Source organism: Diabrotica virgifera, chromosome 6 (assembly GCF_917563875.1).
Source record: "Diabrotica virgifera virgifera chromosome 6, PGI_DIABVI_V3a".
Classification (NCBI taxonomy): domain Eukaryota; kingdom Metazoa; phylum Arthropoda; class Insecta; order Coleoptera; family Chrysomelidae; genus Diabrotica; species Diabrotica virgifera.
Window position 1 is genome coordinate 178,725,367 of NC_065448.1, and position 24,068 is coordinate 178,749,434.

Below are 24,068 nucleotides of genomic sequence, written 5' to 3' on the forward strand. Positions count from 1 at the left end.
GGGGATATTTTGTCCAAAAAAATTTGTGGGGATTATTTGTCCTAGCTCCCCACTTAACTTTGGTTCTGGTAGGTAGGTGATCTGTGTTAAAGCCTGACCTGTAAAATGAGCAAAATGTCATATTTATGGAATTAATTTGGTAAAAGATATGTTTATATGAAAATATGTGTGAAAAACAAGGATGGAGTTACGAAATTTGGAAGACATATGACAGCTGACATTGACAGTAACGGTAATTTAAAATTTTAAAATGTAAACAATTTATATAAACTTTTTTTTGTTACAATTTAGAATTAAATAATAAAAATGCAGCGACAGAGATTGTCTCGTGAATTATTAAAAATGTCTTCCTCCCCACCTCAAGGAATTTGTGTTTATTCAAAAGACGAACAATATCACTTAGAAGCAAAACTCACCGGCCCTCAAGATAGTCCCTACAAAAATGGTGTTTTTACATTAGACATAATAGTGCCTGAAAAATATCCCTTTTCACCGCCCTCAATTACATTTGTGACAAAAATTTACCACCCAAATATAGATGATAATGGAAGGATATGTTTAGATTTAATAAAGATGCCCCCAACAGGCAGTTGGAAGCCTACCATTGGATTAGAAGGTTTATTGACTGCCATTAGAATGTTGTTGGAATGCCCCAATCCCGACGATCCCCTCATGGCTGACATAGCAGAAGAATTTAAAAATCACCATCAGATCTTTTTAGAAAAAGCTAAATCATTTACTGAAAATTATGCAAAGGGTTGAGCCGTATACATCTAATACTCATTTAATATCTTCATTACGATTTTGTAACATTTGTTTTTTATAAGAATTTGTTAATATTTTATGATTATAACCTGTTTTTCATTCCAATTTTATGTATCACTAAGAATTTTTAAGTTAATTTGAAAAAAAAATTTTTCCAAAATTAAAAAAATTTTACTTTAGAACCAATTTTTTTCAAAAATAAGCACTTTGAACCAATGAAATTTAAGTCGACTTTACACTACATGATTTATCATATGATTTTGCCCATGACGAGCCGCATGACAATCATAATCATCATCAGTGGCGCTACAGCTCTTTATGAGCCAAAGCCTTGTTCAGAACAATCCTCCATTCGCCCCTGCCTCTGGCAACTCTTCTCCATGCTCTAATTCCAATAGATTTTAAATCATTTTCTAGGTTGTCTTGGTACCTAAGTCTCAGTCTTCCTCTTGTTCGTTGTCCTATCGGCCCTCTTTAGTCAAAAACTTTTCTGACTATGGGATCTTCCTCTCGTCTGATTACATGACCTATCCATCTAAGGCGTGCTACCTTAATGAATTTTACAACGTCAGGTTCTCCAAAACTTCTATACAACTCAAAGTTGTAACACTTACGCCACAAACCTTGTTCTTTTATGCCTCCATATATTCGTCTTGTATTTTTCGCTCAAAACGTTTGAGCAGTTCTTGGTCATTCTGTGTAAGTGACCAAGTTTTTGAACCATACGTTAGCACTGGTCTTATTAGTGTTTTGTATACAGTCAGCTTAATTTTTCTAAGCATTTTTGAGGCCAAATCTTCTTCTTAAGCCATAGTAACACTTATTGGCGAGCACTATTCTTTTAATTTCTTCACTGACATTGTTATCTTTAGTTAGCAGCGAGCCTAAGTATATGAAGGTGTCAACACCTTCTAGCTCTAGGTCATCAATTATTATTCTTGTAGGTGTCGGGTTGCTTGACCTAGTGCAACACATATATTTGGTCTTTTGAACATTTATATTTAGTCCCATTCTCTGTGCAGATGCTCTTAATGACCGAAATGCTTCAGTCAAAGATTCTGTGGACCTAGCTATGATGTCTATGTCATCTGCGTATCCGACAACTTGTACTGATTTGTTAAAGATAGTACCATTTATAGTAATCTGGGACTCTCGAATTATTTTTTCTAATGCCAGGTTAAATAAGAGACACGATAGTCCATCACCCTGTCTTAGTCCATTTTTGCAATGGAAGGGTCTTGAGAGATCGTTTTGGATTTTTACCATGCTCTCTGCACCTGTGAGTGTAAGTTCAGTTAATTGGACAAGATGAAACTGTATTCGAAGTTCTACCATAGCAAGTAGAAGTTTATTTCTATGAATGGAGTCGTATGCGGCTTTGAAGTCAACGAATACATGGTGGGTGTCGACGCCAAACTCTAGGGTTTTTTCAAGGATCTGCCTCACTGTAAATATCTGGTCCGTTGTTGATTTATTAGGATGGAAACCGCACTGATATCCTCCCACTATTTGTTCAGCGTGGGGGAGGAGTCTTTTGTACAATACGTTGGACAACACTTTATATGCCATATTGAGTAGAGTGATGTCTCTATAATTATCACACACCATCATGTCTCCCTTTTTGTGTAGAGGACACAGTACACCTAACTTCCAGTCTGTTGGTGTTTCTTTCTGTTGCCAGATTGCAGTTATATCAGTTTATGCATGTGTTTCAGGAGGGTGTCGCCGCCGTTTTTGAAAAGTTCGACAGGGAGATTATCAGAACTGGGGGCTTTATGCCCTTTGCATTGAGTGTTACGATGGCTTCTCTAATTTCTTCTTCGGTGGGGAGTGGTTGCCGATCATCTTCATTCATTTGAAACATGGGATCATCAATCTCGCCATCTTCATGATTGCCACTAAGCAGTTCTTCAAAATTGTTCCCCCATGTGTTTAGTATTTGTTCTTTGTTACTAATTATAGAGCCGTCCCTATCTTTACAGGCTATTATTCTGGGTTTGAATTCTTTTCTGCAGCTGTTTATCTGTTGGTAGAATTTTCGTGAGTTTTTTCCATTGTGGTAGTTAACAATTTCGTTTAGAGCATGTTCGGATTGTTCTTTCTTTTTTCTTCTAAACATTCTCTTTTTTTCTCTTCTAAGATTTTCATAATCTTCTAGAGTTGATCTCGTTCTGCGCTGCTGGAGTCTCTTATATGCTTCATTTTTTTGTTGGTTGATATGTCTACACTCTTCATCGAACCAATCTTCGTTTTTTCTGGCCTTGATAGGTTTTAATACAGTTTCAGCCGCTGTGTGCATAGCTTCTTTGCATTTAGTCCAATGCTCTTGTACACTTAAATTTTCTTTGACTTTTTGGTAACGCTTCATTTAATGTTGTCATGTAACTGTCTCTAGCAGTTTCAGATTTTAGCACCTCAGTATTATATTTTGTGGATTTTGTGCTGTGACCTTTTTGCGTATATGCGTGCTCTAAGTTTCGCTTTTATTAGGTAGTGGTCGGAGTCTATATTAGCACCTCTACATGCTCTTACGTCCAGTACATCGGAGAAATGTCGACTATCTACAAGTACGTGGTCAATTTGATTCTTGGTCTGGCCGTCTGGTGATTGCCACGTGGCTTTGTGGATGTTTTTATGTGGAAAGCACGTACTTACTACCACCATTCCTAACGATGCCGCGAGTTCAATCAGCCGTAAACCATTTTGATTACTGACCATATGGACACTATGTTCACCAATAGTGGGTCTGTGTAGATTGTTTCTTGACCAACTTTAGCATTAAGATCGCCGACAATAATTTTTATATCATTGGTCTGGCATTTTCTATAAGTGCTTTCCACTTTCTCCTGCGTCTTCTTTATCTTCAGTTGGAGCATGGACGTTGATAATACTAGTAGTTAAAGAACCTGCCCCTTATTCGCAATCTACATATTCTTGGGCTTATTGGGTCGAAAGCTATGACCGTTGATTTTGCATGTTTGTTTAGTATACCTAAAGCCTACGCCAAACGTGTGAGGCTGACATAGCAGAAGAATTTAAAAATCACCATCAGATCTTTTTAGAAAAAGCTAAATCATTTACTGAAAAGTATGCAAAGGGTTGAGCCGTATACATCTAATACTCATTTAATACATTTGTTTTTTATAAGAATTTTTGTTAATGTTTTATAATTATAACCTGTTTTTCATTCCAATTTATGTATCACGAAGAATTTTTAAGTTAATTTGAAAAAAGTTTTTTTTTCCAAAATTAAAAAAAAATTACTTTAGAACCATTTTTTTTTAAATAGGCACATTGAACCAATGAAACTTACTGATAATATAAATAGTGGAGTCAATGAAGGTGGATATGAGTTATTACCTCAGATTTCGTTGAACCTCCATCGATTTTCATAAAAATTGGTGAGTGGTTAAAGGATACCTCAAGGAACAAAGGTGAAATAGTGCCAACTTGCGCTTTTTGCATTTTAGGGGTGAAATACACCCCTTTTTTAAAAATTATTTTTTAGATTTCTGAAAGTGCAGTCACTGTAAGTTTTCACTTCCTATTTCGTTGAACCTTCATCGATTTTCATGAAAATCGATAAGTAGTTAAAGGATACCTCAAGCAATAAAAGTTATTTAACCTCAACTTGCGCTTTTGCATTTTAGGGGTGCAATACACCCCTACTTTTTAAATTGTAAAAAATGCAGATTTCCGCATTATGGCGCAAGTAATCTTTAATTAAGAAAAATAAATATTTGTTTTATATTTATGTGCATGAATTACATTTTTTTTTAATTTTTCAAACCTTATACTTATAGTAACCAAAAATCCGAAAATTAACAAGTCGAAAATCACGAAAACCTTATTCTTCTATATTTCTGAAAGTGTAGTCACTGAATGTTTTCACCCACCATTTTTTTTTAACCTTCATCGATTTTCATGAAAATTGTTGATTAGTTAGAGGATACTTCAAAAAACAAAAGTGTGGTGTAGTGTACACGTCTAGGGCGGACAGTAGACACTCCTCCGTTGCGCTTTCTGCATTTTAGGGGTGAAATCCACCTTTTTTTTTAATGATAAAAATGCAGATTTCAGCATTCTGGCTCAAGCAATCTCGTTTAATTAAGTAAAATAAATATTTTTTACATTTATGTGCATGATTTATAATTTTTATTAATTTTTCAAACCTTATAGCAACCAAAAATCAGAAAATTATCAAATCGACAATCACGAAAAAAGTTATGCTTTTATATTTCCAAAAAGGCAGTCACTGAAGGTTTTCACCCCTGATTTCGTTGAACCTCCATCAATTTTCATGAAAATTGGTAAGTAGTTAGAGGATACCTCAAGAAACAAAAATGATGTGGTACCAACTTGCGCTTTTATCCTGGGGGTGGATGTTACCCCTTCTCATGGGTGAACACTATTTTATTAAAAATGACCCCATAATTAGATAGAGGAGTAAATTCTAAGCAAACTTTCTTTTATCAAGTTTATAAATTTTTTATTTAAATAATATTTCATAATTTAATAAAATATTATTGGTACAGTAAAACCTGCCAATAACGGCCACTAAAAATAGAAAGCAATTGGCCGTTATAGAAATGTGGCCGCTAATGCTAGGTTTCCTTTTCCACAAATACATAAAATACACTCCCGATCATAAAAAGCGGGTCACTCGATGAGTTATTCAAGTTAGATTTCTCGAATTTTCTAAACCCGTTGTCCGATTTGAGTGACTTTTTAGTATGTTATAGCCTTATTCTTTAAGAATATCGCCATCATAATATTGTTGCTAGACAGGTAAATTGTTATTGTATACCGGGTGTAACAATCATACTGTGTTTATTCCTAAAAGTTCGGAACACCCTGTGGAATGTTTTTGGATAGATAAAATATTGAAATTAAAACTGAATTGTAACCTTAGGCTCTCTTAACATTCTCTTTTTTGATTTATTTGTTTATGTTGGATAATAAAAAAGTTAAGCACGTTAATAATTAGCTATGTTCTTCATCAATACAGAGTGTTTCTAAATAATTGAGACAAACTTTAAGGGGTAATTCTGTATGAAAAAATAATGACAGTTTGTTTTATAAACATATGTCCGCAAATGCTTCGTTTCCGAGATACGGGATGTTGAAATTTTTCTTACAAACCGACGATGTATTTATTCCTCTAAAACCAATAGAGATATGCAAACTAAATTTGGTAGGTTTTAAGAGGCAGTTATTGTGGATTTTTTGACATACAATTAATAATTATAATATTCACCATTGGCGTGCATACGGGTATAAACATTTTAGATACATCCCGTATGCACGCCAATGGTGAATATAAAATTCCTAATTGTATGTCAAAAAATGCGCCATAACTACCTCTTAACATCTACCAAATTTCATTTGCATATCTTAACCGGTTTTAGAGCAATAAATAAATCGTCAGTTTGTAAGAAAAAATTCAACATCCCGTATCTCGAAACCGAAGAATTTGCGGTCATACGTTTATAAAGCAAATGGTCATTATTTTTCATGCAGAATTGCCTCTTAAAGTTTGTCGCACTTATTTAGAAACACCCTGTATTGATGAAGAACATGGTTAGTTGTTAAGGTGCTTAACTTTTTTATTATCCAACATAAACAAATAAATCAAAAAAGAAAATGTTAAGAAAGCCTAAGGCTACAATCGAGTTTTAATTTCAATATTTTATCTATGCTAAAACATTCCACGGGGTGTTTCGAACTTTGAGGAATAAACACAGTATGATTGTTACACCCGGTATACAATGACAATTTACCTCTCTAGCAACAATATTATGATGGCGATATTCTTAAAGAATAAGGCTATAACATACTAAAAATCACGCAAATCGGACAACAGGTTTAGAAAATTCGAGAAATCTAACTTGAACAACTCATCGAGTGACCCGCTTTTTATGATCGTGAGTGTATAATTGAAAATTTATTTATTTTAGTAATTAAAGCAAATCTAATTAAATATAATTCTACAAACAAACGGAACATACTAAAACTAAATTTAATTTACTACATAAACTACTATCTATACGAAAAAACAACTACAAGAAAAACAGAATTTTTGTTTGTTTTACATTTTTTTAGATAAACGAAACATACTAAAACTAATTTAATATAGGTAATACATAATATAAAACAACATACTATAGCTACTACGAAAAATACGCTTATCATTAAAGTATCGTCGTGCTTTCATGCTATATTCAACAAAACCAACTTGGTACGGCAATTAGATATCGCAAATCACTTTGGCTGATTTTGTCTGCATATATATTATGTTTGAAGAATCCCTTTTTTTTGTGAGACTGGATACCTATAGGACATTTCTCAAGTATGAATTCACATTCATGGTATATCGTTGCTATACAGGGATAATAATCTGTGCAATGTTATGGTACAGGGTACAGGCTACGTTAAATATGAAGTAAATGTGGAAGATATACACTGGTTATTCATTTCAATTTAATTTGATTGTTTTTTAATCGTTTACAATATTTAAAATAATTAAAGACATAAAGTTAGGGATTTCAAAAATAAATTCAGTTCTCACTGGCAGGGTGGGAAATAATAAAGTGCCATACAATAGCATTTCATTATAATGCTCATTACAGGCATTACAGGCTGCTCCGTTTGAGAAAACTCATACTCTCAAACTTTGAGAAAACACTCATTCAGTTTCGACCAACCCTGTATTAGCTAAAATTAAACGTTTTGCTAGATTAATAATTTTTAACAATAATAGACTATATTAAAAGTCACTTGAACATAAATTGATTTTCTGATGTCAAATCACTACAATTATACAGGGGGTGAATATTGCTATGAAATTTGAAAAAAAAACGTAATTATCTTTTAAACTACTTCGTATAACATCACAAAACCTGATATTTTAAGAAATAAAACATAGAGGAGAATCCAAAAATGTAAAAATATACAGGGTGTTCCATTAAACAAAAGATAATTTTGTTTCACCCTGTCAATATGGGTGGCCCTGTATATTTGGAAATGTATTTAAATTCTGATATTATGTATGCCCCAATCTCACCTAAATAAACTTTTTTCGTATCTCCTGCAACAAACGACTAATTGGACTTCCCACAACCTGTATACACACAAAATCTCCGCTATAAATTTTTTTCAAAGAAAATGTTATTGGTTTTTTTAAAATAACTCAGTTAATTTTTGAAATATGAGATTTATCCAAAAACCATTACAGAGCTAAGTAAAAGGTCTATAACATTGTGTATTAAACATAATTTTCTAAATCCTTTATTTTTTTTAATACAAGGTGAAAAGGCCCCGGTTACATGGTCCTCGCAGTAAAATTTAGGTTTTAAATGTTTCCATCTCGGTTATTTTTTGTCGTAAAAAATATTAAAAAATAAAAAGCTTAAATAAAGTTAAAACTAAAATTTTGTTCTGTACCATTTTTTAAGTATATCGAGTATTTTTGGAGTTATTATCAAAAGAAAATGAAATTCACGAAAATTTGAAAAATTCTAATTTTTTTTAATCGTATTTTTTTTTTTTCAAAAATATGCATTCTAAACCGGTCAAAATTGTTGAAGTTATTACTCATGTTAAAATAAATAAAGGTTTAAATGGGTTACTATAAATTTTAATTTTTGTGGAAATGACGTATGTTTCATTCTTCATTCTTCCCTAAAAAATCTGAAAGGGTCCTCTTATTTCCATCATAACTTGCTTAATTTTGATGCTATCGACTTCTTATATAGCTTTTTGATAGTTACCTTTAAGTACTTTATTAAAATGTTTAGTATCTATATTTAACAAAGTGCATCGTTTTCCTGTTATTTAAGCTTGAATACTAAGATTTGAGTACTCGCGGAAAGAAATATACATTCAATTGCTTTGTACATGTAATAAAGGATTTTTCGAATAAGGAGCTTATTTATTTTTATATTGTCTTCGATTTTGGTAATAACAACTTTTTTAAAGAAACTTATGGTTTTTGAGTTATTTATGAAAAACTGCTTTAAAACATGGATTTTTTTCAGGAAAAATCAAAACTTTTGATCTTTAATAACTCAAAAACTATTGATTTATTGGAATAACTTTATATAACAAATTTTACTTATAATTTGTCCCTCTATCGATTAGTGGTATTATTTTTAATAAAATAATTTCCACCCCCGAGAAGGGGTGGCATCCACCCCAGGGTAAAAGCGCAAGTTGGCACCATGTCACCTTTGATTCTTGAGGTATCCTCTACATACTTACCAATTTTCATGAAAATCGATGGAGGTTCAACGAAATCGGAGGTGAAAACCTTCATTGACTCCACTAAAATAATACATAATTAAAGCAACTTATGTGAAGCACTAACGATTAATTTCATTTGAGATGCTAATAATTAGGAGGTGATTTTTCCGATTTTTTTTTACAAAAAAAGGAAATACTTTATTTTAAGCGTAACATGCTTACTTCCCATGCCAGAAACTCTTTAAAAGACAAAAAATTTTTTAAACAAAAATTTTAAACAAAAGTTGGAATGAGTTCACTAAAAAGTGCTTCATTTTTTGGTTATTTCACGTTGAAATATTAGATTTGGAATTTGACTAATATTTACCTATTTTTCATTAGCTACAACTCTGCTTCTACTGAGTTTAGAGATTTCATACATACCTACACCATGTTTTTCACTTTTTATGAGCTATATATATAAGAATGTTTTTTCGATAAAATACCTACTTAATTTTTGAGTTATTTTCGAAAAACCGTCTAGAAACATGGTTTTTTGTTGAAAAATGAACATATTCACTCGCAAAGTATTATAACTTAGTTAAAAAACGCTATATAGAACCAAAGTTGCTGAGAATTAGTCAGTTTATGTACCTATAATTCCGGATTTATTGTGAACATATATTTTTAACCCCTGAGAAGGGGTGACACTCACCCCTGGAGCAAAAGCACACATCGGCACAATATCACTTTTTTCTTTGACTATATGTGCCAAACTTCATGTCAATCTAAGCGTTTCTTTAAAATTAGGAGCAAAAACCGTTAGTAAATATCAGTAGTAATAGTCAGTTCACTACAGTTACCTAATCAGTTGTTGTAGACCTTCCGTGATATTTTTCAATTTTTCGTCATCTTTCGCAGATCACCTTGCCGTCATGTTTCTCTGTTTCATTTATCTTTTCTTGGTCTCCATTCGGTTAACCTGCACACACTTCATCCTTGCCACGTGGCCAGCCAATTTCCATTTCAAACTTCAAGCTCTCTCCACAACATTTGTAACTCGCTGGTTGGTTTGCAGAACTGCGTTTGTGATCTCGTCTGTCATTGAACGCTCCTTGCTTCTTTGTGTTATTCTTAGTGTTGAAGCATAGTTTTTTGTAGGTAGGTCATTGCTGGAAGAATGCACTGATCGAAGACTTTCTGCTCCTGATTAATCGGCATTTGTTCTTCTTTAAGCGCTTTGTCGTCCCAGAATATTGGCGATCAGTCGCATGATTTTTACTTTGTCCACAGCTGACCTAAATAGTGCCATGATGCTCACTACATACCAGTGGCGGAGGTTCCTAAGCCAGAATGTTTTTCTGCGTCTGGGGACCCGCTTTTCATCTATCTTTCCTTGGATAATTACATGTAGCATTTCATATTTCGGATTTCTTATCACGTGAGCAAAGTACTCTAGTTTTCTTCTCTTTCTGATATTCAGTACTTCTCTTTCTTTGTTTAGCCGCTGCATTACCGCTTGATTTGTTACTCTGTCCATCCACGATATCCTCAATATTCTGTGGAAAGCCCACATTTCAAAAGCCTCAATCCTCTTGCACATTGTTTCCGTGAGGGTCCATGCTTCCATTCCATAGAACAATATGCTGAACACATATTAGCGTATTCTTAGTGTAATTTCTAGCTCTCTGTTGGTTAGTACCTTTGGTATTTTCCTAAATGATGTTCTCGCTTGCTATATTCTGCATTTGATTTCCTGTGATGAGTCCGATGTTTCATTCACCCAGAAGCCTAAATACTTGTATGCTTGTACTCTCTGCACCATGTCTCTGCATAAAGCACATTTCATATTATTACATAACGTTTATTTTAATTTTACTTTTTAAAACTGGTACATCATACAAGGCATAACAAAAATGAATAAGAATGTCACTAATGTTCTATTTGTATACGGTACATAAATAGGTTGAAATGTATTCACTAATTAAATAATCTTGGTTTGCAAATTTGGCTAAACCCCAAAACAGATCTAGCAACAATTTCTATACTTATAGAAATTTCTAAAAAGAAAATGTATAGAAAGATTTATATATTTATAGAAGCCTTTGAGATGTGGGTTTTTCGAAGGATGCTGAAGATCTCTTGGACAGAGCATGTGACCAACAACGAGGTCAAGGTGCTGAGAAGAATGGGACTGATAGAGAACTCCTAAATATTGTAAAATACGTAAAATCGTAAAAGAACGTAAGAGACTGGACAGACATGGACACACATTCGATACTAAGAACCGCTCAAGATAGAGAGCAATTTGCTGTAGTTATAGCCAACCTTCAGTAATGGAGAAGGCACCTAAGAAGATGATAGAAAATATTATACCTAAAATTCAAAATGTTAGCACACAGCAGTAGTATTTGTAAAATTATTAATATTGCCAAAATTATTATATTTTAAATTAGTATTGCAGTTAATTGTTAAAATTAAATATCATTTGTTTCATTCGGAAGGAAAAGTACAGATTACAACAAAAGACTAAAAAAAGCCGAAATGAACAGACATTATAAAAGTAAGAGAACAAACAAAATAATGTGAACTGTACTAGTAATAGGCTACGGTCCTGAAAAATGAAAATATTAAGAATACAACAAATAAACTTCTAGATCGTTCAATTTTCACATTATTCTCTTATAATGAAAAAGGTCAATGTCATGTTCTTAATTTGGATAAAGTTGGATTAGTGATTAACATTAACACTCACTCCACTCCATATACTCATAATAAATCTCATATCTAAACTCTAAACACTCACTTTTCTAGTTTTTTTGGCTGCAAAATCTTTAATCAAATCGTTAAAGTCTAAGACTTGAAAAAGCTCAGCATTTGAAACAAAACTAGACAATCTAGAATCGAGTTCGGCAAGTAGTTTTTGATTCTTTTCAACATGCTGAATGATCTATCTTCAGATGTCATCATAGTAGGTAGAATGAGCAAAACCGTGTCCATATTCGCAAATAATGTTGTTAACTGTTTTTCATGAATGAGTTTCAGATACTCCGAAAGTGTATTCCTCGGAGGCTTGGTAATCTTGTTATCATGAAGTTCTCTTTCTTCATCAAATATACCTTCAACAAAGCCTTTGAACTGTACGCACTCTTCTCCAAAGCCACCATCTACGTCGATTCGATACTTTTTAGCCGAAATAGAAACTTTTCCCCTGATTTCTTTATGGGAAATTGACGATAAGTTGTTTAAAAATCCAAATTCTTCATTAAGACTGAAATAAACTTCGGACCTTTCATTCAATTCTGAATAAAGCTCGTCAATTACAACATTGAATGTAATCTTTAAGTCTTCTTTGCCAATAAAGTGGGGTTCAGTGGGTTCATCTTTTTTGTCTTCGCCAGGGAGAGCTTTTCTTTTCGGGCGTCTTTTTATTTCAAGAATATACTTAGGTTTCATTTTTAGACAACTCTTTTCCTCTTTTTTCATAGGAATCAAAAGTTGTCTCTCAGACTAAATGCGTCCTCCTAAAAAAGTATTTTTACAAAACGCTGCGGCCCCCTTTTGCTTGCGGCCCTAGGCCGCGGCCTTGTGGTAAATCCGGCACTGCTTTATGTTTATTTTCAGACCCCTTTGTTGTCTATGGCCTGTTACTGAATGTAGGAGAGTGCCTGCAAATCATCTCTGTCCGTTGCTAGCAGAATATTGTGTCAACAGCATCAGCGTATCTCAGATTGTTGATAACTGTTCCATTGACAATTATTGTACCCTCTGTTCTGTCTTCTACTGCTTCTCTGAAGACCTTTTCTGCATATACGCCAGTCAATGAGAGCAAGAACAGGATATTACCTCCTAATTCTATCCCAATGCATGGATTTTAATGAAATTTTTTGAATAGCCTCTACTTATCTCCTAATTCAAAGTCTACCCTATACATTATGGCACTTTTATCTTAGGGGCGGTTCTCACCCCTTCAAGTGCGTGGAAAATTTTTTGGTCAAAATAACCACGAAAGTGACTAGAGAACCTAATTCTAAGCAAATACTAATGACATTAGAGATAATGAAACAGGGATATTCTTTTTCTCATGAGCATCTTTCAGTGCGTCATAGTTTTTCGATTTCTTGAAAGGCACGTCTGTGATTAGAGACATTTATTCTAGTTGTCGATAGATGGCGCTATAATCGAAAAAAAAAATTATTTACGAATTATATAATATATCTACGACTATAATCTGTACAATTTATAAGACTATACAAATCAAAGAAAATACCATTTTATAAATGCAATAAACACAATTTATTTGTTTTTATGCCAAATTGGAAATAAAATGTGACAACTGTCAGATTTAACTAAAATGACATGTTAGAATAAATGTTATAAATGTGTATTATCACGGACTTACCTTTTTTTCTATAATTTAAGACGCACTGAAAAATGCTCATGAAAAGGACTTTACCAACATGATGAATATTTATACATCATTCAAAAAATGCTAATTAAAAACGGAGGCGAAAAGTTATTAACAAGCATCTATAACCTAATACAGTCGAACCCGCTTATTAAAATACCGGTTATAGGAATATCCCGTTTTAAGGAATAGAAATTTGAGGTCCCGAAACGTTTCTACTAGCCACCAATAATCGGCTATTAGAATATCCTGGTTATAGGAATACTTTTGCTTGTCACGAAGGCTATTCCAGTAAGCGGGTTCGACGTTAGAATATGGGAAGCAGAAGAAATTTCCGAGGATTGGAAAGAAGGCAGAATTATACCAATATTTAAGAAAGGAGAACTAACAAACTGTAACAACTATAGAGGAATATCTCTACTGAGTACAACATAATAAAATTCTAACGGCCCTCATCAAACAAAAACTCACTCAATTCACAGAGAAAAAAATTGGGGACTATTTACCAGCAAGGGTTCAGAGAAGGCAGATCCACTACAGATGCGATCCACATAGTTACACAAACAACCGAAAAATGCCACGAACACAACATAGAACTAGAAGAAATACATTATTTATTGAAATAAAAAATCAAGATATACCAGCAAAATTAATGAGATTAACAAAAATGACCATGGATAGATCTCGAGCTAAAGTAACAACAGAAGAAGGTAGCACAAAATAAATTGCAATAGAAACAGGAGTGCGACAAGCCGATTCCCTGTCAACCACATTATTCAAAATAGGCAGTAGAATTTGTTATTCAAAATAACAGGCCAGCAAAATTAAAGGAACTATAGCCCACTCCTCAACACAAATAGTTGCATATACAGATGATTTAGTTCTTATGGGAAGAGACAAGGAAAGATTAAAAGAAGCAGTAATAACCCTGGCAAAAGAAGCACGAAAAAGAGGTCTAGAAATTAACGAAGAAAAAACAAAATATCTACTCTGCTCTAGAAGATAACAGGACGAGAGAAAACTACACTTTTGAAAGAGTATAACAATTTAAATATTTGGGAGTAATAGTGAATGGCCAAAACAAGAGAAGTGAAGAAGTAACGGAACGAATACTAGCAGGCAACAAAACATACTGGAGATATCATAGGCTTATGAAAGATAAGAACTTATCCAGAAATACAAAACTAAAAATATACAGAGTTGCAATCAGACCAGTAGTTACGTACGCAGCTGAGACAATGTGCCTCACGGAAAAAGATGAAGAAAAATTGAGAATATTCGAAAGGAAAATCCTCAGACGGAATATGGGCCCTATAAGAATGGACAACGGAGAATTGAGAAGAAGAATGAACCATGAACTAAGAGACATAATGAAGGGAGAAGATATAGTTAGATTTATTAAAGCACAGAGGCTGATATGGCTGGGACACAGAGAGAAGGAAAAACGACCTACTGATCAAGAAGATCACCAGATGGAAACCAGAAACTGAAAGACCAAGTGGAAGACCCAGAGAGACATGGGAGGACCAGGTCATGAGAGATATCAAAATTCTGGAAGTGAGAAACTGGAGAGAACTATGCACATATCGAAATGAGTGGAAGAAAATTTGTAACGAAAGCCAAGTCATACAACAAACTTTGACAACATACAATTGAAATGCGGAGTGATTCACCGCAATAAACGATCAGAGAGCTCTAAGTAAGAGCGGCAAACATTCCACCAGGAATGAAAAGCCCTGATGATGATTATCATTAGTTTATTATTACTATATATAATTATATATATATAATATATCGTCGGTGATGTTACAATACCTCCTATCTGCTTTTTCATGAATTTTGTAAGAGATAGGTATTTGATACTTTTTTTAGGGTCACCTCCTGTTTTCATATGTAAGTTTTGACTTGTTTTGTAGTAAATAAATAGTTGAATTTACTACAAAGCAAGTAAAAAAATATCATATGAAAACAGGCTATGATACTAAAAAAAGTTTGAAATCTCTCTTTCAAAATTCATGAAAAAGCAGATAGGAGGTATTGTCACATCATCGATGATATATAGATAATTTTCTTTGAAAACTCGATACTTTTTGAGTTATTTTTGGTTGAAAATTGGTCATTTTCATTGAAAAATAACACCTTTTCGGACGCTTTTTTGCGAATACCTTAAAAACTATGCATCTAACTAAAAAAACCATATAAAACATTTTTGTAACTCATAAAAAACCAAATCCTTCATAAATCTTCTAGTTATAATACAAAAAGAGATATGGTAGGTGAAAAGAGTTTGTTTTTTTTTGTGCATGCTCAAATCGGTGTATTCAACTTGAAATAACAGAGGAACAGTCGATTTTAGGTGTATAATGCTTGCAATACCTTTTGTAGTGCTTGAAAAGACCTATAAAATGAGTAATATTAAATGACGATTACATTCAAACTTAGCGAGACATGCTGCAAAAAAATTGATGACTAATGTATTTTAAGAAAAAATGAGAAGTAAATTTAACCCCTCATCCATCAGAATTTAAATGCATTGTTTTCCTTCTACAATAGCTTTTATTATAGTGTTATTTATTTCTATGTTAAAAAAGTTGGACAGGTTTACAATAAATGGTTTTTGAAAAAAATAAGATTAACTTATAGAGCTCATTTTTAAATTTTCTTAAAAATCTTCTTTATTCTCAAAAAACCATCCGAAAAGGTCTCATTTTTCAATGAAAATGGTCAATTTTCAACCATAAATTACTCAAAAAGTACAGTTTAAAAAAATTATAGAACAGTTTTCGTAGTTATTTTGACCACAAAATTTTTCCACCCCCTTGAAGGGGTGAGAACCGCCCCCAAGAGCGCCATAGTATATAGGGTAGACTTTGTTTCTTGAGCTATTCCCTATTTACTGAGAAAATTTCAAGTAAATCGATGTAGTAGGATGGAATTCGGAGCCAAATATATTCATTGACTGCCCTAATAAAAATTAAATAGAAGCGGTGAGAGCACGCAACCTTGTCCAACTTCTCAGAATAGGAATTTCTTCAGATGTCTGGTTGTTAATTCTTATGTCAACTGTTTGATTTCAGTACAAATTGGCTATTATCCGAATGTCTCGTCGATCCAGGTCTATCTCTTTTAGTATACCCAGTAACTTATCCATGTTGAACAGTCTCGAATGCCTTCTCATAGTCAACAAAGCAGGCATATACATAAACATTCACATCCCGAAATCTCTGTATAAGAACCTGAATGCTAAACAGCGCCTCCCTTGTACTGAAACCACCATTGAAAACAAATTGAGATTTGCCAATGTGTTCTTCACAGCATGCTGCCATCTTTAAATGCAGTTTTAGTAAAAAAGGAAACAAAAACAACCAAAAATTTAATACTATATTTATTTATCATTCTTTAAATTGGTATTTTAGAATAATGTAATAAAAACACTGAATAAAATTCGAATAAAATGTAACAAAAAAATAACTATAATTTTTGTAACAAACAACACAAATCAGCTAAACACACTGTAACAACAAGGTTACTAAATGGTTTTAATAATCATACAATCACTACATAAACATTCACGTCTGCTAGTCTTATCTCTTCAATATCATCCGGGTAAAAGCATATAAAATATATTAAATATCATTAAGAAGGTCTGATAAATTCTCGCATTTGCCTAGAGATCGTAACACTACACTTACGTTTTTTTTGCCGTACATTTGTTCAAATGTTGGTAAATTCTTCATAAAAGAAGTTCATTTGTGGCTTATAAACGTACTTTGTCTGCCTTTCTTCGTTCTTCTTTAAATTTCTCGCGCCTTTCTCGTGTTCTTCGACTGTACTGTACGTATAGTTCATTTCTTTTGTCTATTGCTTGTTTACATTCTTCATTAAGATAAAAAGGTCTTTTTTTGTTTCTCATACAGCTGTAAGCTGTTTCCCATGTTAACCTCGTTAATAGTATTCTATTCTTCTTGTATTGTTTCTCCAAAATAAATAAAATAGTACCACAAAATATCATTTTCACGAAGACATTACCATCCATCCAATATAGGAATATCCAATTCTAGAATTATATTTGAAAATATTATTTCATAATTATCTCATAGTAAATATTTTATATACTTTTACCAGATCTTTCTAATATCCTATAAAAAATACCTTTTGTATTAAATTCTAATCTTCAGATTTCACTATTGGACACAATGTTAACATAATGATGTTTAAAAATGCATTATTATTGTATTTTAAAAAACTGGTGAAGCTCAAAGTGCAGATTATTTGATTTTGTCGTGCACATGTTTTAGTATGCGTTACGCCAATATACAAAGTGTTCTATTAAAATAATGAATTTAAAAATGTTTTTCAAAAATATTTAAACACATTACATGTCTTGTTTAACAATAAACTATATTTTAATGTACGCGAAGAGTAATTAGATACAGATGCAACAAGAAACATCAAAATCTTTCAACAAGTTCCAAAGATATACTTTCCGAACTGTAATTGTTAATAACTAAAGATCACTACCAAGTTTAGGTTTCCGTTCTTGTGGCCTATACTACTTAAAAAACTGGACACCGAATATCTTGGCGTCTTAGAGTCCCTAACAGAGTTAGACCAGGGCGGATCTGTTTTGAGGGGGATGTGAGAGGTCACATTCTGAAATTTTTCAGAAAAAATTGTGCAATAACTTCAATAATAATAATAATTAACTTTATCTCAACGGTGGGTGGTATTCGTGGTGTGCAAGTACTTGGAAGGGGAAACGAGAAACGACCCTGCGCGAGTCGCGGAGAAATATTGCAACTATCTTAAATAATTCATATTGTCAATTGAAATTGTCAAATTGACGTATATTTCATACCTTCTGTCAATGAAGCAGAAAAATTATATATTGCTCCACAATATTGATATGATATGCCATTATTATATAAAGGTTAATTTAATTAATTTTATTTTGCTTGCAGTACTGCATTTTAATAACTAATTTTATTTACTACATACAATTGTTGACGTTTTCATAACATAACCTGAATCTTATTTTTTCTTCTTATTATTTTTTTGGACTATGGCCTTGACAATTATCCAGTAACCAGGACTAATATAATTGGCCAATATAATTAAAAGTGCGAATTTTAGTATAGAGCGTAGAAATAGGGGTCGCTTTGCCGAACTTGCACGGTCCCAATACCTACTAGGGGGCTAAATGAGAATTGCATTGAAATAATTAAAATTTGAAATTGAATAATAATTAATAATTTAGACACAGTATTTAGTTGACAAAAGTTGAACGCCAACTGTTTTTAGAAGAAAAATAGTAAAACAAAATCAAAAGTTAAAACGAAAAGAATAAAAAACAAAAGAATAAAATGAAAATAGATTGGAATAAAATAATCATTTATAGATAGATAACTGGAGGAGAGCAACCGAGGAAAGTGATGCTTGGACAACGGCGTAACTAGGATGATCCTAAGGTTGGGTTACAAGTTCAAAATGGCTTGATTTGTCAACAACACATAATGATGTTAAGCGTATAGAGCTCAAAGTAGATCCCGATGGGGGGGTATAACCCCAAACCCCCCCGGTTACGCCTATGTGCTTGGAGGAGGATTCTGGGGGAGGCCAGGGACCGACTTGGGCTGTATCGCCATAGGAGAGAGAAATATTGCTAGTAACAAAAAGACGAAACATCGTATAATTTAATGTAAGATCCTTGTCTAAAGACTAAAAGCTTCATGAGCTGGAAAAAGAACTTATAAATATAACAGATAAAAAAAGGAAAGGCCAAAACTGCATATCACTACAATGCAGAACATAGTACAATTCTCGTAGCACTTTTCCAGTATCCTATTTATAGTCCAAGAGGCAGCGCTGAAAAATTTCTCTGAATTTACTAAAGCTAGATTTTTCACTGTTGATTACCGTGATTGTGTAGAGAAACATACTGCGGTCGGCCAAGCGAAACGTAGAACAGGTGGTATTGACAGCTTGTCAAAGTTGCTTACCTACGAAGGTAATTAAATCCATTTACTAAGGCTGAAACTCTGTACACACATTCTAAATTGAATATAAATAAAAGTTATTATAGTCGATCAGCTGTATGACGGGACAGAGCCGGTCGGTCGGCCACAATGAATGTACAGGGTTATTCACTATATTTTGACATCCCCTCTAAACTGCGTTATTTACAGAATTAGAAAAAAATGTAAAATACAAAAGTTATTCGATTTTTTAATTATGATTTTTTGACATATATATATCGTACTAGTGACGTCATCCATCTGGGCGTGATGACGTAATCCACTATTTTTTTAAATGAGAATAGAGGTCGTGTGCTAGCTAATTTGAAAGGTTATTCAATTCCCTATTCAGTAATATAAACATTAACATGATTGTTTGTACAGGGTGTCCAAAATAATTTTTGTTAATTAAACTAATTGTTTAATTAATAATTCAAAAAAATTTTTGAACACCCTGTACAAATAATGATCTTAATGTTTATATTACTGCATAGAGAATTGAATAACCTTTCAAATGAGCTAGCACACGACCCCTATTCTGATTTAAAAAAATAGTCGATTACGTCATCACGCCCAGATGGATGACGTCACTAGTACGATATATATGTCAAAAAATAATAATTAAAAAATCGAATAACTTTTGTATTTTACATTTTTTTCTAATTCTGTAAATAAAGCAGTTTAGAGGGGGATCAAAATGTAGTGAATAGCCCTGTACATTCATTGGGGCCGACCGACCGGCTCTGTCCCGTCGTACAGCTGATCGACTATCATACCGTGTGTACTGATTTTCAGCCTTAGTGAATGGATTTAATTACCTCCGCAGGTAAGCAACTTTGACAAGCTGTCAGTACCACCTGTTATACGTTTCGATTGACCGACCGCAATATGTTTCTCTACACAATAACGGTAATCAACAGTGAAAAAACTAGCTTTAGTAAATTCAGAGATTTTTCGGCGCTGCCTCTCCGTCTATTATTTCTAATACTTTTAGTAGATAGCTCTGACGCTATGAGAACCTCTGTGCTGGCTGAAATTGACGAAAAAGTTTATTGTAGGTTAACTACTGACTCTCAAACTTGATTTTAGCTTACAAATGGGTATTTTGTTGATTAAAGTTTATATTTTTAATTTTTATAAACGATACATTCAAAAACAGGAAGATATTTCCATTATTATTAATATCTAGCGTTTTAAACACTTTTTACATGTCTTTATGAACGGAACTCAAAATCAGAATATTTTGCAATATATCCCAATGTTATGAAAACTAAAATTTTGCAATTTTGTTGTATTATTGCAAATGCTTCTTTCTGCGCTTATATAATATATCCTAAGCTATAAATTGCTCATTTTCCCAGTGCATTTTCAGCAATTAGTGAACTATGCTAATTAGTGACTATGATTTATTTCTAAATAAATCATATAAATACAAAGTAAAAACACAAACAAAAATATCACTTTACTTTCATAATAAGTGCACAATTGGCTACTACAATCCTGGCAACTGTCAGATTTGCCTCGAACTGTATGCAATAATTCTCAACACATCCAAAACACAATACCTTACAACTGAGAGACAGCTTTCAACTATTTTTTAAATAATAAAATAACATTTATAGTTTAATGCTGACATGAAATATAGAACACTTCGTATATATTAATCTGCAGTAAAATTAAGAACTACGAATAATCACTATGAGGTCAAAGCTTTAGCTTTAAAATGTTGTTTAAAATTGTTTAAAATTCTAAATCTATGGTTGTTCATAAGAAAACTAGCTTTGGCATAATTGTTTTATTTTATTCTAAAAAATTGTGACTTTTATACGTGCGATACAACTTTTTCATCTTCTTCTCCTTCTTCCTCCTCTTCCTCTTCCACTTCTTCGACTTCTTCCTCTTCGTCGCTGATATATTCAACTACTTCCTGTTCGATTTCTTCTCCGTTTTCGTCTTCGCTTTCTTCTTCATATTCTTCATCGTATTCCACTTCATCGTCATCTTCTGCCTGTTGCTGAACTTGAGAATTTGCCTTAAAAGAACATATTTAATGATAGAATTTTTGTAAACTTTAGTAATAGTTGTAAAGTCACTACCCAATTTAAAAATATTTAAACAAATGACATTTTCAATTATATTTACAATCTATAAAAAAATATGAAGAATAAAATAGAAGCAAAGCAGGGCCGTACTTACGATGTTAAGGGCCCCAGGGCAAATGTGATCTGGGGGCCCCCTACCGGAAGGTCTGGGGAATTTACTCCCAGCGCAAGGGGGGTCCCGAAAAATGTTTGATATTTAACTCCTTGAAAGCGCATTTTCCCTCCTATGTGAACACCACACTCTCTTCTTTCTTTTTTTTTTCAGCATGTGCTGCAATATCTATAAAATTAGCAGCGCTAATTATTACAGCTTCATCTGTTTCTGACATTGCGGACGGATTATCAACGAATGCGTTCGTTCGCTACAATGTAAATTGTCTTACTTTGTACCGAACGAATAACCAAGCGAACATCTACGAATTCGTTTGTGTTCTCTTTGATTTAAAAGCACCTTAAGGTGCCTTAAGCTACTGCAGTGTGAGCCAAGCACACTCAGTGAAGCTGGTCAGTGTATTGGCAGGACTGATCCTAATGTGCTTATTTTATCTTATGTATACCTTTATTTTCAATATGTGGTTTCTTTCACGTACCAAGATGTGGTCTGGAGTAAATTGATTAAGACAAAGTAGCTGGGACCTGGGGTCCCTATTCCGGTTGCATTTTAGTTTTTATTTCGCCAAAATAACTAATTTCCTCAGTCACAATTTATATGTCTACGAAAGGTCTCGGGGGCCCCAGCTTAGCCCGGGCGCCCCTCTTCCAATGGCATTTTTTTTATTACGCCGAAATAACTAATTCCTTAACTAATAATTTAAATTTTTATGTTAAGGTCTCGGGGCCCCAGCTTAGCTCAGGCCTCAGGGGCCCTGTTCTGTTCCAATTGCATTCTGTTCCGCAAAGTCTAAAAGACTAATTTCCCCAGTGAAAAATTAAAACAATGTTGCGGTTTTTTTAAAATTGTGTCATTTGAAAATATTTCGTTGGGATTGGCTTTTAAAATACATATTTTTATTTTCCTCATTAAAATCTATGCACGGGGCCCCCCTTGGTCGGGGGGGGGGGCACTGCCCCGGTTGCCCCAATGGTAGTTACGACCCTGAAACAAAGGTGTCAAGAACTGGACAAAAAGGATAGAGTATCAATTTCTTTTAAATATCTAATACGCCGCCAATATCCAAAGCAACTTTATTTGGTATTGGAAGAGAGGGTAATAAATCATTGTCCAGTCGTCGTTACTTAAGCGTATCTACTAGATTATAACGATAAGTAACCTCTTTTGATTTGGGAACATACAATAATCGGAGGGGACCAAATCAGAAGAATAAGCGGCATGAGAAAGCAATTCGAACCTCAACTCATGAATTTTTGCCATTGTCATAAAGCTCTTGTGAGTCGATGAATTGTCTTTGAGAAGCAACACTTTTCTTCTGCATATGGGTCCATTTCTCACTGAGTTTCTGCCTCAGTTTCTCCAATAATGCACAATAATATTGGCTGTAGATAGTTTTACCTTTTTCAAGATAGTCAATTAAAATTATGCCTTTGCAATCCAAAAATACAGTTAGACCAGGACTAATCTGTAAAAAAACGTGTATTTTTGGATGTGAGAGGTGGCATTCGGATTTTTGCAGATAACGTTAGGTGACACCTTCAGTAATAATAATTGACTTATGCTCCTTCTGAAATATGCCCGGAATATTAATAAAAAAATTAAAATATTTAACAATTTCGAAAAACATCGATTTTTTTCTGCTTTCTTTGCTTATAACTTTAAAACGGTTCGTTTTGGAACAAAGTCGTAGAGAAATAAAATAAAGATAATTGAATCTTGTATGATATACGACTGGTCAAAAATGTCTTAAGGTATTACCTTTTCTGCAATATAGCAATAAATACAAAATAAGGGGGCAAAATACGCCTGTTGTTATTCAATGTTTCTTAACCACTTTGGTGGCACTTAGAACATTAGTAATTCGCTTAGAAAATTCTTATAACTTACTTAAATGGTCTACCAAATTTCATTAAAATCGACCTAGATTTTGCATAATAAATTTGCAATGTAAATGTGTTTAAAAAAGTTAAAAATTTTTAAAATCTTTCTGAACAAAAAGTAGACCATTTAGAAGTTGGCTAATTTTTTTACATATAAAGAGGTGCTCTACCTATCTAATACACTTTACAGAATTAAAATCGGATTATTTAAGGGGCCTCAGCAATGTTTTAAAATTATAAACAATTGTTTGGCTTATAAACAAATAGCTTAATAATAAAAAAATTAATTTTTAGCAATGCAAATAATTAAAACCGGCATAATTTGACTTAAACTTTCAAATGCTGTCAGAAGAATTGCTATTTTATTTTTTAATCAAAAGTTATTCTCGTTCAAAAATTGCAATTTTTTGATTTTTTGAATGTTCCACCGCGTTTATCTCGAAAACTATGCATCCTACGAAAAAACTTGTAAGAACATTTGTTGCTTAGAATTACCTAAGAAATACAAAAAATCGATGTTATGTAATTCCTCAAGTTCTTTGTTTATAACAATCTTATCGACATCCG

The 24,068-nt window shown here is 33.1% G+C and overlaps 2 protein-coding genes across 6 annotated transcripts in view; one reads left to right on the forward strand and one right to left on the reverse strand.

Moving 5' to 3' along the window:
* Positions 1-216: 216 nt before the first annotated feature.
* Positions 217-947, forward strand: LOC126887049 (ubiquitin-conjugating enzyme E2 T-like). The gene has a single exon (XM_050654367.1). The coding sequence runs from the start codon at positions 307-309 to the stop codon at positions 760-762; it is 456 nt and encodes a 151-aa protein (XP_050510324.1). The 5' UTR covers positions 217-306; the 3' UTR covers positions 763-947.
* A 15,816-nt stretch (positions 948-16,763) lies between these two features.
* LOC126887050 (glutamic acid-rich protein) overlaps positions 16,764-24,068 on the reverse strand; it is a 141,821-nt gene continuing 134,516 nt past the window's right edge. For all 5 annotated transcript variants that reach the window (XM_050654372.1, XM_050654370.1, XM_050654368.1 and 2 more), the window contains one exon: positions 16,764-21,439. In XM_050654372.1, the coding sequence (XP_050510329.1) occupies positions 21,230-21,439 (210 nt within the window). In that variant the 3' untranslated portion in view covers positions 16,764-21,229. The remainder of the gene's footprint in view (positions 21,440-24,068) is intronic.